Source organism: Blennius ocellaris (genome assembly GCF_963422515.1).
Source record: "Blennius ocellaris genome assembly, chromosome: 5".
Taxonomy (NCBI): Eukaryota; Metazoa; Chordata; class Actinopteri; order Blenniiformes; family Blenniidae; genus Blennius; species Blennius ocellaris.
Window position 1 is genome coordinate 8867698 of NC_137654.1, and position 17642 is coordinate 8885339.

Consider the following 17642-nt stretch of genomic DNA (forward strand, 5'->3'; position numbering starts at 1 on the left):
GTCCCCCATCCGCGCCCTTGTGAAAACCCATGGGCCTTTGTCTTGGTAACCAATCATTAAAACACAGAAGTGCATTTGATTATTGATAACCCGATTTATGAAAGAGTTTAATACCTGCAGTGGGTTCGAAAGGGAGCGTCGTTTGCTTTTACGGATTTATAAACAAACCTGGCAATCTGGGAGTCATCCTGAGGCAGCTTTAAATCATGGACTTCCATAGCCAATCACACAGAGTAATGATGTAAGTTTATTTGTAGTTAGTGTTAGCACATTTGCAGTACACAGAAAACAAATACACAGTTTACAGGATATTTTGATAGAAATTCAAACAGAAGTATGATAAATGTTTCATTTATGGAATCACAAGTTATAAGTTGACTTTGGCTGTTTTCAGGCAGCTGGTCGTATCCCAAAACTCTTTAAAATATTTGTAAATTGAAGACTACAAGACTTGCAAGTCAGTTTAAAGATACACCATTATGTGGAATTATACAATCAAGTCTCTTGCAAACCGACCAAAATTACTCATATTTCAAAATTTCCACAGAGTGATTTACAAAACAATATCACTTGCAATATGTCTTTTACATTTTTAAGCTCAATGCATCAACCACATGGACCGAATGGGATCAGGAGGTGTTTGGCGAATGTGCCAAACCCTAGTAATACTACAAAATAACACCCATCTCAAAAACTATTCAAAGTAACAACCTTACCTATATTTCTTTCAGTTCAGGATGATGGTTTAAAAGAAATCATGTTATGCACAAATTGGTCACAGAAAGGTTGGACTGTGATATATAATTACATATATTTAGCACAGGATAAACAAAAGGCTGATTTCAAAAGGATAAACATAATTTGTGATGCTATTTTAAAGAAAATATGAAGCTAAAACGTAAGTTCAAGGCCAATACCATTACAAGAAGCAAAGTAGAAATGAGTGTTTAAATGCCACTGTGCAGTGTGATCCAGGACTCTGGTGTATTTGAATGGATACTGAACACGGGGTACACAGGCTCCTTGAACACAGCCCTGAAGGTGTGGAGGTGTTCCCTGCGCCCATTCACATTGTGGAATGCCAGCGTGCCGCCTTCATAGTCCAGCGCCACCTCGATCTTGATTGGCTGGCTGATCACTTCCCCCAGAGCCACGTTGCAGGAGGACTGGCACACCGTCAGCTTGTTGTTTTTCCACTGTATCCTCCAGGACACGGAGTTGTGGCCCAGGCGGCTGTGGTCGCCACGGCGGGGGATGTTCTTGTAACACACACCGAGCGACCACATGGTTTTGGGCCCCACTTCGACCACCCAGACATGCTCGCCGCTCTGGAAGCTCTGGCTGCACAGGACCTGAGGTGCACTGGTGAAGCGCTCCGAGTTCTCCGCGTACACCTGCTTCACTGAGCTGTACTTGATGGTACGCCGGTCGTTGGACACCAGCAGTGACGGGTGGGCCGTGGAGACATTGAAGGTGAGCTCCAGGGGGTTGAGGAGGGTGTGAAGAGATTCTATGAGGCGGGTCATCTCAGAGCGGAAGTCTTGGGTTTTGAGGCCCACCTGGAGATGTTTGGTGTTGACCGAAGCCTTTGAGGGGACCGTGTTGGGAATATTGACCGTGACGACGTCTCTCAGCTTTTGTTCGATTCGCATAAACCTGGAGACAAAGAGAGATTCTTCACTTTTTATTTCCATCTCTGTAGCACAATTAGTGTTGCACTGAAGTATAAAACATAATAACACATACATACATGCATGGAATACAACACTTACAAATCCAAAAGTGAGGAATAACAGTGTGCTGAAACCACATCAGTGGCAGCATCTAAATAGAATCATAAAATACATTTAAATCCGCCTACCCAAGCAGCCAATCAATTATAAATCTCAAGTTGATTAAAGGGCCTTCAGTGCATATTCTAATTTCCTGCCTACCTGTGAGGAGCTACATAATATTGATGAAGATGTGACTCCTCCTACCCTGTCCTGAATTCAGAAGGGAAATGGCTTTAGAGCAAAGGAGTGCTGGTATTTCCTTCATACGAGGAAGTCTGCGCCAATAACCAGACAGAAACAGCTGGAACTCAGCATCACGTATGGGATGGGAACTTTTGGAAAGGATGGCATTAGCCTCCCTATAATTTATCTGTGTTGCAGGTGGGGTTTTATTTGTTTTGTTTTGTTTTTACCAAAGTGGCTATTATAGAAACTCAAAAACATTGTTACACAGTTTTAATAGGCAACCAGTATCCTCTGAGTCAAGCAGTTTTTTTCATATACAAATTCTGCCTGTTATTGGTAATTACAAATATAATCCTTCCACGTTTAACTTCTGTATTTCAGTATTTTAATCGCGTAAAAGTCTTCTCTACTGTCTGCATCAGGCCACATTTACACGTACCTGGGTTTTTATAAAAACTCATATTTTCCCCTCTTAGCTTACAAAAACATCTTCAATGACAAGGATGCATATATACCTGGTTCAGAGCTACTATGAGCAGCCAAACCTGTAGGGGGCAGTGTAGCGACAAGCATGCAGCCATGATAGCCAATCAGAATCCTGGAAAAACACGTTGTCACAAATTGTGACGTAAACCTCCGCAAATGCAAACAAAGACACAGAATTTTTCTAAATCCCCACTGTGGCCTGAGTTTTCACGATCGTGACTCGGAGCTGCATTAATGTGTAAATGCAAGGCCCAAATGCAGAGAAATATTACAGATTTTTAAATACCCAGGTACGTAGCCTCAGTCTGCCTTGATCTATCATCAACCCCCATTTTAGCCACGTAGCTGATGTTATCTTCACCAGCTAACACAGTGAAATTAGGTGAAGCTATGTATACAAGTGAGATTTATTTACAGTGGGGGGGGAAAAACAAGGCTTAAATATAAAAAAAGAAAAAGAAAGAAGCCATATTGCATGCACAATTCTATGGCAACTTTTGTCTTTGACTAATTTTTGAATGATGTCACATGGTCCAGTCAGACACAACCACTGGGTGCTCCACGTGGCCTGCAGACCACACGACGATTTTGTGAATTACTTGGTTGCGGTTTCATTTCATACCTTTGAATGAAGGCACTTGCGTCCGTCTCTTTCAGGGTCTGTGCAGCACTCCTTTGGGCCTCCCTCAGCTGCTGCTGTTGCTCCTCCAGCGCCGTCACTCCGAGCTGCCAGCTTTTCCTGCGCTGCCCTCGCTCCTCCTCCAACAACACGCTCAGACGCTCCTTGTATCTGAAAACCATCATTAAAAGAGCGTTCGCTGACTAACCGGCCATGTTTTCATCTTCTGCCTTGACCAGCATCTCCTTTAGTCTCGTCTCGTTTCAGTCTCTGACACCATTGTTTGGTAAAGGAAGTAATGAGGCCACACGAGTGGTGTAGTCTAGTTTACTCCAGTGGCTATACTCGTGATTTTTCTAATCCCAGCCTGGTACACCCCCATGGAGCAACATCTGTCCCGCAGCACCCCTGCCAGAGAAGCAGCTGCTCAAAAACAGCCCCACACAAGAACCGTCACGCTCATTAATGCATAAAGTATGCATCCACACATGATGGAAATCATGAAAGACTGGTTATGTATTATCTAAACGTAAATGTATTGTAAGCAATGCAAGATGTATAACAGTCTTTAACAGCTGGACATTAATTAACACTGAACAGCCAGTGACAAAGCAAGACAAATACATTTTAAATAAAGAAAAATGAATGAATCTTGAAAAGGCATTAAAGTAACTGCTGATTTTCAACCAACTTTGTATCATTGCAATATCAGTAGTGTCAGAAAAATGTAAACAGTTTATAAACAGTCCAAAATTTAAGTTAATTTAATTTTGGTTGAGTAGCCTGTCGTCTACAAAGCTTCCAAATGTGTTTGGACTCAAGCTTCTTTCTCTCTCAGCCTGTGTGGCAGAGCGATGGCTTCTCAACCAAGTTGTGACGTACTGCCTTGGCTCAAAAAGACTTAACGGGGGGCCATTGATGCTGATCATCATTAAATTGCATATATTGGACAACAACAGTGTAGGTCTCTCTTCATGCAGTTTCCCACCTCTGCTTTTCAGAGGCAAAACCCCTCCCATGAGTGTGGTTTGAGTTAAATCAACCAATCATCAAGAAACAGAAATAAATATTCACATCCTCTTGAAAAGGATACCTGATTTTTCTAATAAAATAAACAAAAACCTTTTTTTCAAAGCAAATCAGAAAACAATGCCACGCAGAAACGTAAATTATTAATGAATCAAAACAACTCATGATCACATGATCTACAACCCCGCGCTTGTGCGCGACATATAACCTGAGTTAACCCCAGTTACTGTCAACTGCTCCGAGGCGTCATGTCAGCGGTAAGGTAAGAGTCACGTGTGTGAGGATGTGTGGATGTTTACGCAGGTGAAACACGGAGCAGTCAGGTGTGCAGCACTGGACGGCCATGCTGACAGTTGGGAAGAGAGACATGAACTAAAATGAATGACTTGATGCAAAATACGGAGGGGAGTGAGGAACTGTGTGTGACGTGTATGTTTGTGAGTCAGATGGCAAGTGCTTGTGGGAAAGAAGCAAACAAAGAGGAGTAAGTAAAGAAGTGATTTGTATGGCATTGTTGTTGAATATCTTGCTGTTTTACTTTCTTACACTCAAGTATCTTCCAGAGAGAGGTCAGACAAAAACAAAACGTACAGCGAGTACCAGTTCTTTGGGTGTGCCAAGCCTGAGCGTTGTTCTCATTGTGGATGTCCTTTTATATCGCAAATGCTTCAATTCACTGCTGCCTCCTTTTGTTTCAGGTTTCTCGTCTTATCCACCCACTGCGTGATCTTTTTGGCTGGTTCCTCCTCCCTGATTACCGTCAACTCTGTGTCACTTCTCTTCACTCATTGTGTGCATGTAAGCAAAGTGTTGTCCTTGCTGGTTTTTCTCATCTACCACCTGTTTTGTATGAACCGTCATGACCGTGTTCTGTCCTCCCAGGGTTCAATTCTTTAATACGTTTGCCTGATGCTTTAGATCCTTGTGTAGCAAACCTTGCCCACCTATTCTGTAATGGATCTTTTTTACATCTGGCTCTCTCTGAGTTTTTGCTTTCAAAACACATTCTGTACATTTTGATGATGTCAGAATTCAGAGAAGAATGGTTTTAGATGTCAGAAGGCAACAAGAACTCAAGATATGCAGGAGATTATTCCATTTGAAGTGGACTTTATCAGCTACTCTGCAGATACAACAAGCAGACTCTGGTATGCTGGCAAACATGAGAGTCAGTTTACTTGCAGGTGAACTCCGGATGACAAGTACAGGAAGTGAACCCAGAACCCAGCATATTGAGCTCTTGAGTAGTAAAAACTAAGCTGGTCCACAGAAGCTCATACTTGTACACGATTGTACACAATACACAAATTGTGCCTCAAATTGTTTGTTGGCCTTGGGTTTTTTCCCAGAAGGTGTGTAAAGCGAGCAGATTTTCATTTCCTGTTATCAATAAATGAGCTGGATTCTGTTCTTCCCTGTCCTTTCTGAATTCCTAGTCAGCGTTTGTCCAAATGGACAGCGTTTATAACTGCATGACCTTGTCGCAGCAGTCTGGTTCACTGTAAAAATTTCAGGGAGGAAGTGCACCATAGCAAATGAAAGTGTGAAGGCATTCCCAGCCCAATCGAATCGAGTCACTGGTGTGAAGGTACCATTGCATACAGTACATCAAAACTGGATGACTCACAGCACCAGAAAACCAAAGCTGCTTCACTCCAATCAGCTAAAAACCGTGGCAACAACTCCCACAGGATAAATATCTGATATTGATGAGCCTGCCTGACTGGTACAGTATTCAGATCACGAGGTCAGATTTAGGTGAAAACAGCATAACATCCTGCATCAACATTACCGGCTGTTGCTGGCAGTGTTTTGTCATGTTTTGGTAGTCATTTTCATGGCAGTTTGTGCCCACTGGAAGGCCTTCGCCTGCCAAGTACTGATGCTAACAATATGCTTCTCGGAATTGTGTACAGTCATCTAATGAGTTCTTCCAACAAGTGAATCAGCCATGTCTAGAAGCACTGATTCGAGAGGGCGGGTCAATGTAAAACACATTATTTATTATTCATAAGGTATACTTTCAATAAATATCGAATATGTATGAGCTTGTCATTGTTGTTATTGTAGCAGTTAGCTTAGCATGGTAGTTTTAGGCTCTGTTGTGCCTATACACTGTACCACAGAGCTCTGAGTGGTAAAAACCTAAAGCACACAACTGCTGCAAAGCATGTCACGTTCTGTGTATCCTTAGTTTAGACCTCTCCAGTCCTTGAAATGCTTATTTTTCATTGTCTTGTGTTTACACTCTTGACTGCAACAGAATCTGTCTGGGGGTTGTTGTTTTTTTGTTTGTTTGGGGGTTTTTTTACAATCAAACAATGCTCAATACTTAAAAAATACTGACAACCATCTGAATTGCAATGTTCCCTCAATAATTCTGAACAGCCAGTGTTACTGTTAAACAAAGGGTTTACCAGAAATCTAAAAATGCAGACAAACAAGACGCACCATTGAGAACTGTGAGTGCGCTGTGGTTTGACTTTCACTTTTGTCACTTAATGAGCCTGTTTTTCATGCCTCTACAAAAGCCTTCCAGTCACTCATGTGACACAGGATTCACACAGGGAGAGCACCTCGGAGAAACCCTGCATTACGTTTCTTAACAAGAGCATTACGCAATTCAATTGTCTGACATAATCTCGACATTGTTTTGTAATATTATAATCCTATTATATGTATGTCATTATAACTGCCATTCACAACGTTAGGAGCAAACATGTATGTATAGTAAAAATATTTCCACCGAACATTCACTCTTGCTTCACTCATGTTGTATTTTCTTGGACTGGATCCCTTCCCTGCTTACACTGAAAAGACAAGATATGCTCTGAGGAGGTGGCCAGTCTATGGCCCATGTGCACGGACACCTATGCTCAAGTTCATGAGCATGCCTTTGGAAGAAAGTCATATTACTTATCATTTTCGCATTTTTCTTGCAGAAAAGTTTCACGTTTGCGTGACAACATTTTGAAAATGATGCCCGTTTACACAGGAGGGACAGATACACTGGAAATGATGTGGTCAGCATGCTGGGCCACTCATAGGTGCTGTTTGTTTTTATAACGAAGCCACACACACACATGCCTGCAGAAAACAATATGCGACAAACATAAACAATAGCAATTACACAGACGTTCACATGGACAGATAACGAAGGTGGATCAGGCCGCCATTGTTGTTATTGTCCAACTACTCGCGCATGTGCGGAAGAACTTTTTTCTAAAAATGCACATGCATTAGTAGCATTGCCGGCGTCTGCAACGAGACTGAGCCCAGGCATTTTCAATAAGTTGCTTGGAGCATTTTTGCAACCTTCTACCTGTCTAAAAGGTTGCATATTCAGCGGCTCCGAGCACCGTTGTCGTGGAAATAGCCCCCACAAAAATGCAAAGAAAGTTTCCCTTTCACTTGAAAATGCTGTCATGTAAACAGGGTCTCAGATTGTAATTTATGTCTGTGATAGAGGAATCCCTGCTCAATTTCAGCGACTTCTTAAATTGTACAAAGAGTTGAGTTATTGGTGAACTGGTACTTTGGTTCGGACACTACCTGTGAACACTCCCTGTGCAAATAATGTTTCATGGCGTCTGAATCGTGGTGTCAAATGTAGATCGTTACCTTTCCACTACTGCAGCCATGCTGTCCATGAGCACGACAGCCCTGTTGACCAGCTTGTCTTCCACTGCCTCAGAAGCTCCCTGTTCCTCCGCCGTCCTCTGCAGGAGGTTCTCCGTCAGGTGGAGCCTGCTGGAAACCACCTGTAAACACCCAGTCAGCATTCTTTCAATGTTTTGTCTTTACCACAAAAGAAAGTCAACATGGATTCTTTTCTTAGCAACTTCTCGTCAACAAACAATGGCACCACCCTTTCCATGTGTCTGACTGTAATGAAATAAATACATAAGGAGACTTCGGGTTGTGTTCCGCTCCCATAATTCCTGTGAAGTGAAGACTTGGCAGTTGTAATCTGCACTCAAACTCCTAAATTGGAATCAACCACCTGGGATAAAGAGCTTTCACGCAATATGTGAGGCGTGAGTAAACTGTTCCTGTCAGTCATTGTATGTGTTAAAGGAAATTGGCAGGGAGCCAGATTGCTGTCAACCGCTTTGTTCAAAGCTGGTGGTTCAGGTTTGTATTCTTCATGAACAATTTACTTCTGGTTAAGTAATTTTTTTTTTTTTACTTCACATTTGGGAGATTCCTTCTGACATTTTGATAACATTGTGCTATTTTCCCAGTATGCCAAATTGCATGCTTGACTTCAATGTTTTCAATGTTACCTGTAATGATAACCTATCAAATATTATTACCCCACATTATCCTTTGGTTCTTCATATTCTCTGCATAGTCGGTGAATGTCCAAGTGAGAAGCAACAACACACATTGACTCAAAACAGCACTACCTTGTTGCACTTCTCCAGCGCTCGTCTCATCTCCTCTTCGGCCACACTGAAGGTGAGAACGTCATGGTTCTTGTGGAGGCCCTCCACAAAACACGAAGAACACAGGCAGCTCATGTCGTTGGAGCAGAAGTACTCGAGGGGCCGCCCGTGGACGAGGCAGCAGTTGACCTCCAGCTCGTCGTCTGGCCCCACCACCTTGTGGGACCTGAACGTCTCCTTCTCCAGATGCTTCTGAAGGTGCCTCAAGCAGAGCGAGGCGTCGCAGTTCAGGCAGGTCTTCACCGCAGGAGTCTGGCTGTCTATGCAGTGGTCACAGAGTTTCCCCGTCGCCACAGCCGGCTCGCCGTCGCAGGCCCGCCGGTCCAGCTGTGGCGCGGCGGCTTGGTAACTCTGAATGATGCCCGAGAGTTTGAAGTTCTTCTGCAGGGAATCCACGCCCTGGTACTCAGTGCGGCACTCCGGGCAGCGTGGGAGCACATTGCTGTTCACCACCGCGAGGTCGGTGGACTTGTAGATGCAAGCTCGACAGTAATTGTGCCCACAGGGGAGAACCACCGGATCGGAGTAGAGCTGGAGGCAGATGGGACAGCTCAGCTCGTAGGTGAGCAGGTCCTCTGGTGTTGACGAAGACATGACGCAAGGTGATGAGATCAATGGCTTCTTCTCTTCTTTGCAATCTCTCTCGTCCTGCTTTTTCTTAATGAAACTTGCCGGACATCCCGCTGCCTCTTGTGCGCTCCTGCCCTCGACAGAGTCTCCAGGTGAGTCTGCAGTGGCAGCAGGTACGCGGACCTGTACGCGCCAAACCGGAGTGACAGGAGGAGGTGCATCCACAAACGTGCACAGGACAACATTCCTCTCACAGAGGCCCAGTCGTCTGTGCTGATTGGAATAGGGCATAGGGGCTGCTGTTGATGGTAAAAATGTGCAGGTTCTCAAAGCAAACCGACAAGCAGGTCAAAATCCTTCTTCACTGAAAACCATTGTTTTTAGCTCATGTGCAAATGCAACATGGGATTAAAAATGATACAAAGTTGCACAAGTTATGTTAATATTACTTTTTTTATTCTATTTTAGTGTCAATCAGCTGAAAAGAAATCACTTTATATAAGTGCATTGTGGTCAACTTGTGCAATTTAACTTGACAATTTTATTCAGGGCAACAAAATCCATTATGGATGTTCTTCTGCACACGCTTGAGGAGATGGACAATAACAATAATGGCGGCCTCTAGAGTGTCATAACTTTCAGTCCATATTCTCCTGGGCCTTCTTAGTTTGATACGGCAAAATGAAAATGCAAAAATTATACATTTTTACTTGAAACCATGTGGATGTTAATGGGGCCCAATAGTGTCTATATTGCATTGATTTTCACGGTTCCTTCTTGGAGGGTACCAGTAAACTGCAACATGAAACATCCTGGGGTGAAGTTGGTGGGCAATGATTTTGTCTTTACATATTTTGATAATTTTCGTGAAGGAACAAGGAATAAATAGAATTAATATTTGTGGTTACTTTTGGTGTGTTTACATTGGTTTTGTGTCTTTTTCTTGTAATTTTCTAGCTCTTTTTTTTTTCTATACGATCCCAGCATGTTTTCACATTTTAGTTCCTCACTGATATTTAAGTGATCATTTTTTAAATTGTCTTTTGTTAACTTTGGTTTTTCTTAACTTTTAGCTACGTTTATGTGATGTCGAGTTCATCTGTCCCTTTTCCAGTCATGCTGTTCTTTGTGATAATTTTCCACCTTTGTGGCGGATTAATGTTTATTCGTGGTTATTCCCTGTGTTCATATAATCGCTTGTATTTCATTGTGTGTCCATTGTGTTACTTTTTATGGTAGCTTCGCTTTCAGTTTATCTGATGTTTTTTGTGATCATTGTCTGCCTTATCCTTTTTCTCTCTGGTGATTTTGCATTTTCTTGTCATCATCTGTGGTCATTTTGTAGTCTTTTCAAAACTTTTTAATGTCTTGTTTGTGTTTTGCATGCTATGTTTATTTATTATGTATGTCAGATGTTGGTTCTCTCGATCTTTGGGCCTGTGCTGCACAGGCTAAACAGTAATGTTTTTATGGCTTCCGTGTACAGTAAATGAGGGTTGCTGTATCATACACACAGTAAAGCACTGAATTCTGCTGTTGTCTTTAACCAGTGAAGGAAGAAACTGTACCGCCTCTTTAACTCTGTTCACAGTTTATTGAGGAAACGAGTGTGTACTCGCAATGTGGAAGTCAAGGTCAATTGGGAAGCAAAGAACAAGTGCAAAAGTAATACAATCAATAGCACGTGAGTGAAGGGGAATGACCTCGTGGAAAAGTAGCCACCCAGTCGCTTGAAAGTGGTGACGAACACTGTTTCCAAAATAACCAATACCCGCAGGCAGGCCCGCCCCTCCCTACACGCAGAACACGCGCTGTGCGTAGGGCCCCGCGATCCATGGGGGGCCCCATTTTGCGCAAGTGAATTGAATTTCCCTCGGGATCAATAAAGTATCATCATACTCTGCAAATGCGCAAAGGATGCGCGTGCATTTTGCCGAGAGGCGTGCGTAGAGCACCGCCACCAAGTCAGCCCGAAGCAGGAGAGAGAGAGAAAAAAAAAGAGACGAAAGCGCGAAGCGTCACCATCCGACCAATCAGCGGTCAGATGGGCCGGCAGGCAGTTGTTTACAGGTAGAGAGTAGAGAGGGAGAGAGAGAGATGGCTTCCAAACGACAATACAATAGTAATAATAAGAATAATATTTATTATTATGTTATTGGAAGGGGGCCCCCAAAATAAAATCCTGCTTAGGGCCCCCACTTGGCCAGGGGCGGCCCTGCCCGCAGGTGCCGTATCCTGTGTCGTTGTTTCACAGCGTGTGGGCCCACATGAGGCATTCGTCATCGTGAAATTTGAAGATTTTCTACGACTGTAATATTAATGATGGTATCCATCCATTTTAAATATATAATTAAATTATCTCTCTCTCCCTCTCTCCTCTCTGTGAGCTGTGTCTTTTAAAGCAAGCAACTGAACTATATTCGAACTATAATAAACATCTACTTTCCATAAGTACTTACATAAATACTTAAGTGCATGTTATTACGATATAGTTGGGCCATTTTTCCATGTGAACCTGCTGAATGTCAATGTTATTAATCCCAATCATCTCTTATTCATTCTTTATTCTTGGAAAACGCACAAAACGATCATGTTTGTGTTCAATAAAACAGCTGGCCATGGTATTTCAGACGTGCCTGACAGCTGGCGCCCCCTGGCGACCACATGCAGAACAGCATTTCACAGCTGTCTGATCCAAATGGATTATAGTGTTTCAAATTTTAGTCACAGCAAAATCAATACGCAGCTTTGATGTTCACAAATCAGTACTTGAACACCAATGTCTCTTCAAAAATAATGTTTTCACTGAGAACAGGATGATGATTGGTAACTGTGCTTGGCAAGGTGCTCACACAAATATAATACACTGAAAAAAAACCATCAAGGCAACACCTTGTTCTAGCTTCGCCACTTAAACAAGGTAAACACTTCAGGAAGTTGAAGGAATATGTTTAGTAAGAATTGAAATACCATGAACATTGTGATGAAAGAGTTCAAATGACTCCTAAAACATGCATCTTCTTGTGGATATTGTTTAGAACAAATGCTTGTAAGTTGTGCTGAACGTTCCTGAGTGTTGTCCTTTGTTAGTTGACTTGATGAGTAAATACTTCTTTGGGGCTCAGAAACATACATAATAAAAACACAAGTCTGTGAATTGTTTCCCTGCTATCTTTATTCAAAGTACAAACATATTTTCAGCCCGGTCAATGACTCTGTATTTACAAAATGCTAAAATTGTGACTCACAGTCAGCGTCATTATATTTGAGATTCAACAAACCTCACTGAGACCCGGGTCTCTTTGTTATCGGTAGAGTTGTAATGCGAGGAAGAGCGAGTAGCTCCAAAGTGCTTCACAAGTATTTCTGCAGCGATTGGCATCTAAACACACAATCAAGGCTTAGTATCAACGACTGTCATACAATCAATGTACATCTTGGTTTTCGCCAAGGGAGGTGATAAAAGCAAGTCACAAATACAATGGACTTATTTCTTGCTCTGGCCTCCGAGACAATGGGAAGCCCTTTGACTTGCGATGAGATCTACCCCAACAAATCATCAAACAAAAACTGAAGACATACCACAGAAAACACTGAAAAATGTTGCAAACAACATTAAAATATATGCTTCAAACACCATCCACGTAATCTTATTCTTTGATGTGTTGTGGAAACGAGAAAGAGTCTCCAGCATAAGCGCTAATTCAAGACAGGAGAGAATCGCTCAAAACCCACAGAGGAAACACACAGAGACAACGTTGATTTGAGCTCGTACGAGGGGGCGTCACGCCGCTGGGTCTTGCACGTGCTCACCAGTCAGCCACGATGACAACTCCGCTGATCTGCCCGCCTCGTAGGGGTTTTATTCATTTCAACAGTAGGCGGTAACAAGTCATGCAGTGATAGCTCAGCAACAGTTTGTTTATGCATTAGGGAGTGGTTATGTGAGGAAGCTGCAACCTGGTCAAAGCGCGTTGAGTGATTAGGCTGACCAAACATGAATAATAGTCGCATGAAACATTCCAAAACATATGATCAAGACAATCTTTTCATATCACCGTAACATTTCCTCCCTGTTTATCATATGTACAGAATGTGTAATAAAAACATCCATAATGCAAACTTCACAAGATTTTCAAGCATTACTTCATAATTTACACATAGGAATCTTCATCAGGGGCATGTGAGAACATACATAGCAGTCAGTCATGTTCCCGCGTGCAGCCGTGAAGTTGGCGTAGCGCCACCACATGTTTTGTTGATAATGGTTGGTGGGATTTTCGGGTCCCATGTGCCACCGCTTGTGCCGGTGAAGGTGTCTTGGTCTCATGTTGGTAGGTGAGGATGTAGGATTCTGGTTGTCTTGGTGAATGTCATGGAGGAGATCAAAAAATAGCACCGTTAGGCCAGTGGCCATCAGCAGGGTTACTGTCAGGGCTGCAAAGCAAACAAAACAACGCGCCATCCTACTAATTTGGGCAGGGTCAGTTGGTTTCTTCACCGGTTTGAGACTTCCCCCTCCCTGTTGGAGGAGGACCCTTTGTAGCCGGACTTCACCCCTGTCCGTCGACTGGAATAACGCACGTTGCCTTTTTGCAGTGGCTGAGGTGGATCCATGTGCTTCGCTCAGCGACTTTGCAGGCCGTTGGTGTGGTCAGTAACACTTGGTAGGGTCCTTCCCACCTTGGACAGGACCAGTCTTTCCTCCGGAATGATTTCACGAACACCCAGTCACCTGGTGTCACCTTGCTGTCCTGGGGAGACACAGAACCTTCTGGCAATTTACATGCATCAACAACAGCTTTAGCTTCGAGCACATTTCTCATGTAGTCTGCAAGCGTGTGTTCTTCATTGCTTCTTTCTACATCGTTGAACAATGGGAGGATGTAGGGTCTGCCGTGTGCAGTTTCGAACGGCGTAAGGCCTGTTGGGTCGGGTGTGATGTGCATGTATAGTTTGACTAGTTCAATGCATTCTGGCCATGGGCGTCCTGTGTGCTCCATGGCCTTTCGTAGGCGGGATTTTATTGTCCCATTGGTTCTTTCGACCAGTCCCACGCTCTGTGGGTGGTATGCACAGTGGTGTTTCAGTTGAATTCCTAATTTGTCAGTTGTGTGTTTTACAACTTCATTCACAAAGTGTGCTCCATTGTCACTGGAGATCTTCTGTGGAATACCATATGCTGGTATGATGGTCTTGCAGATTGCTTTTGCCACTGTGAGTGCGTCTGCTTTCTGTGTGGGGAATATTTCTACCCACTTTGAAAATACGTCGATCATTACTAGACAGTATTTGTATGGTCCGCTTTGGCTTAGTTCAATGTAATCCATGTTCAAGTGTTGGAATGGGTGCTGCGGTGTTGGTTGTTTTCCTCTTGTTATTCTCATTTGTCCTCCTGTGTTGTGTCTGCAGCATGTCACACATCGTCTACAAAATTATTCTTTTTTTGAGTAGTTATTGAATCCATATGTTGTGAAGTGTTGGTGTATCTGGCTAACCATCCCTCCTGTTGAGACATGGCATGGCCCATGGCTCATTTGAGCCGCGCATTCGAAAAGGTTTTTTGGTAGAACGGGTTTGTTATCTGCAGTATACACATTGTCACGCAAGGTGGCGCCCTTGGTCTGCCATAGGCGCTTTTCGGTGGCTGAGGCTTGTTGTTGTCTGTCTTTGAGGATGGTGTGATCGATAATGTCTGTGTGGGTGTGTGCTGTGAATATGTCAGCGAGTCTGTGTTCTCCTGCTACTGCTTGCTTGGTGGTGTAATCAGCGTGGGCATTGCCCAGTGAAATTGGATCTTTGCCAGAAGTATGTGCTGCGCATTTACACACTGCCACTTTTGCTGGCAGCAAGACTGCTGCTAGTAGGTTTTGTAGTAATGCACATCTTTTCCTGTGGAGGTCTTCATACCTCGTCTTGCCCAAATTGCTGCGAAATGGTGCAGTGTACTAAATGCGTACTGGCTATCTGTGTAAACTGTGAGTTTCTTTCCCTCTGCGAGTTTGCATGCTGTTGTAAGTGCAACTAGCTCGGCCGCTTGTGCAGAGAAGTGGGGCGGAAGTGCCTGCGCCCACACAGTTTCGGTGAGTGTCACAACAGCGAAACCACTTTGCTGCTTCCCTGCTTCTGTTTTTGTTCAGGAACCGTCAACAAACCACACGAGGCTGTCTGTGTCAGTTAGAGCCGTGTCTGTGAGGTCAACTCGAGGTTTACAGAGTTGTTCAGTTTCGGTCATACAGTCGTGTGGGAGGTTGTGTTTATCTCCGTCTATCTCTGTGCTCAGCAGTGCAGCTGGGTTCACTGTAGTGCATCGTTTGATAGTAATATGAGGTTGTGAAAATATGGTGGTCATGCATGCAAGATGACGCTCTGGTGACAGAAATGTCATCTTTGTTTGCAGTAAGAGAACATCAACGGCGTGTGGGACTCTGACTTCGAGAGGGTGGAATAAAACCAGTTCAGCAACACCTTCAATGGCCAGTGTTACGGCACAGACGGCCTGTACACAAGGTGGTAAGGCCCGTGCTACTGGGTCAAGTCTCTTTGAGTAAAAACCTAAAGGCCGCTGTTTTCCACCCGTGGTCTGAGTCAGTGCTGCCGTCATGTAGCCGTTACGGCAAGCTGTCGTCAAAATAAATGGTTTGGTGTAGTCAGGTAACGCCAGTGTCAGGGAAGTTACTAGGGCTTTCTTTACTGTGACAAAGGCTATGTCGAGTTCGTTCGTCCATTGTATTTTGTCAGAGGAGGCCATGGGGGTGTCGTATATGGCCTTCACGAGGGGGTCAGTGATCATGGCAAAATTCTTGACATATAGTCTGCAGTAGTTGCAAAGGCCTAAAAATGCCATCATTTGTTTCTTGGTGTGTGGCCTAGGTGTGTTTGCCACAGTTTCCTGTCTCTGGGGGAGGAGCTGTCTTCCCTCTGCAGAGAGCAGGTGGCCTAAATATACAACTTGTTTTTTAGCAAGTTGCATCTTACTCAGACTGACTTTGTTTCCTGTTTTTGCCAAGTGGTGCAGCACTCTGAGTGTGGTTTCAATACAGTGTTCCTCTGTATCTGAGGCAATCAAAATGTCATCGACATACAGCAGGACTTGACTGTGTGTTGGCAATTTGCACTGTGTCATGCAGTTTTGTATATTCATGGAGAATATAGTAGGACTCTCGCAGTAGCCTTGTGGCAGTCTTGTCCATGTGTATCTGTGTCCTCTGTACGTGAATGCGAACCAGTATTGGGAATTTCTATGTACTGGTATCGAGAAAAATGCATTGCTGAGGTCAATAACTGTAAACACAGCTTTTTCCGGAGTTATCGAGTTCAGCAGTGTGTGTGGGTCTGGTACATTCGGTGCGCGAGGAACGACTGCAGCCCAATAAGTTCACGGGGGACCGTGGTACATAAATGGCTGAGACCGTGTGTGAAATGCCGCTAGAGAAATCTGTCATTTCAAATGGGAGTGTACTGGGGCATGATGATGTGCGTCCGTTTGCCGATTGGACCAGAATGGAGTTCTCGCTTAACCTTACTCCTGAGATCTCTTCTTTTAGGACAGATTCATCTGCTCCAGTGTCAGAGGAAATGTATCTTTTTACCCTGGATGAAAAATGTTCTAATTGGAGGACTTCCTCCTTTTGCATGTGTGACTAAAATAGACGAGAGGTTGAACACTTGGTTTCCGTCTTCTCGCCTCTTGGTTTCCTCTTTTGAATCTAGTCATGCGTCATCATATGGCGTGGGCGGCGCACTTGGGCGCTGTTTACCATATTCGGCAGGGCGATGGTGTGATGGGTGCGTTTGGTGATGTCTGTTCTTACAGTCTCGGCTAAAATGTCCTGTTTTCCCGCAAACCCAGCAGATGTCATCGCTATTTGCCTGTTGCCCACGTCCCCTGCCCCTGTTTCCTCCCCTGTAGTTAGGTCGTCCTCTACCTCGCATGTGTGGTCCGGGTCCATGGTAGAGGGTCTGTGTGTCGATGCCGGTGTCAGACCAGAACATCGATGTTTTAGCAGTTTTTTCGCTGATCTTTTTCTTTGATTACGCTCTGGGCGTGGCGTGCCCAGTTAATCCATTGTGGTACAGTGCAGGTCGTCCAGTCTGGGTTTAACTTTCTGATGAATTGTGAAACTACGGGAATGGTTCCCTGCATTAGATGGTTCTTTAGCTGGCTTTGGTATGGTCCAGTTGCGACATTGTCTGGTGTTAGTCCACTGTTCTGGTTGAATAAGTCTGTTAAACGAATGAGGAAGTCATCTGGGTGTTTGCCTTCTTTTTGTAGGCATTGGGATATAACATTGTAGTTTGGTGGTCTCCTGAAAGCGGTGACCACTCGGTCGCACAATTCATTGACCTGTTGTCCTAGTTCAACGTCGTTATGTCTGAAAATGTCCCCGTCCTTGTCCCGTCCCGTAAATTCTCCCTGTACTCTGCCGAGTCGGTGTCCTAATGCCTGTCGTAACAGTTGCATTACTTCCTCCCCATGTAGTCTGTGAGTTAGTATGAGTCCTTTCAGTACCGTCACCCACTGGTCGG

At 43.9% G+C, this 17642-nt stretch overlaps 1 protein-coding gene across 1 annotated transcript; it reads right to left on the reverse strand.

Annotated features, from left to right (window-relative positions):
• Positions 1-316: 316 nt before the first annotated feature.
• Positions 317-9137, reverse strand: LOC308130266 (E3 ubiquitin/ISG15 ligase TRIM25; the record flags this gene model as incomplete). The annotated part of the gene is made up of 4 exons (XM_080496513.1): positions 317-1656; positions 3070-3237; positions 7717-7856; positions 8505-9137. 4 exons carry the CDS (start codon positions 9135-9137, stop codon positions 948-950), a joined length of 1650 nt encoding a protein of 549 aa, XP_080352639.1. The 3' UTR covers positions 317-947.
• Positions 9138-17642: the final 8505 nt, after the last annotated feature.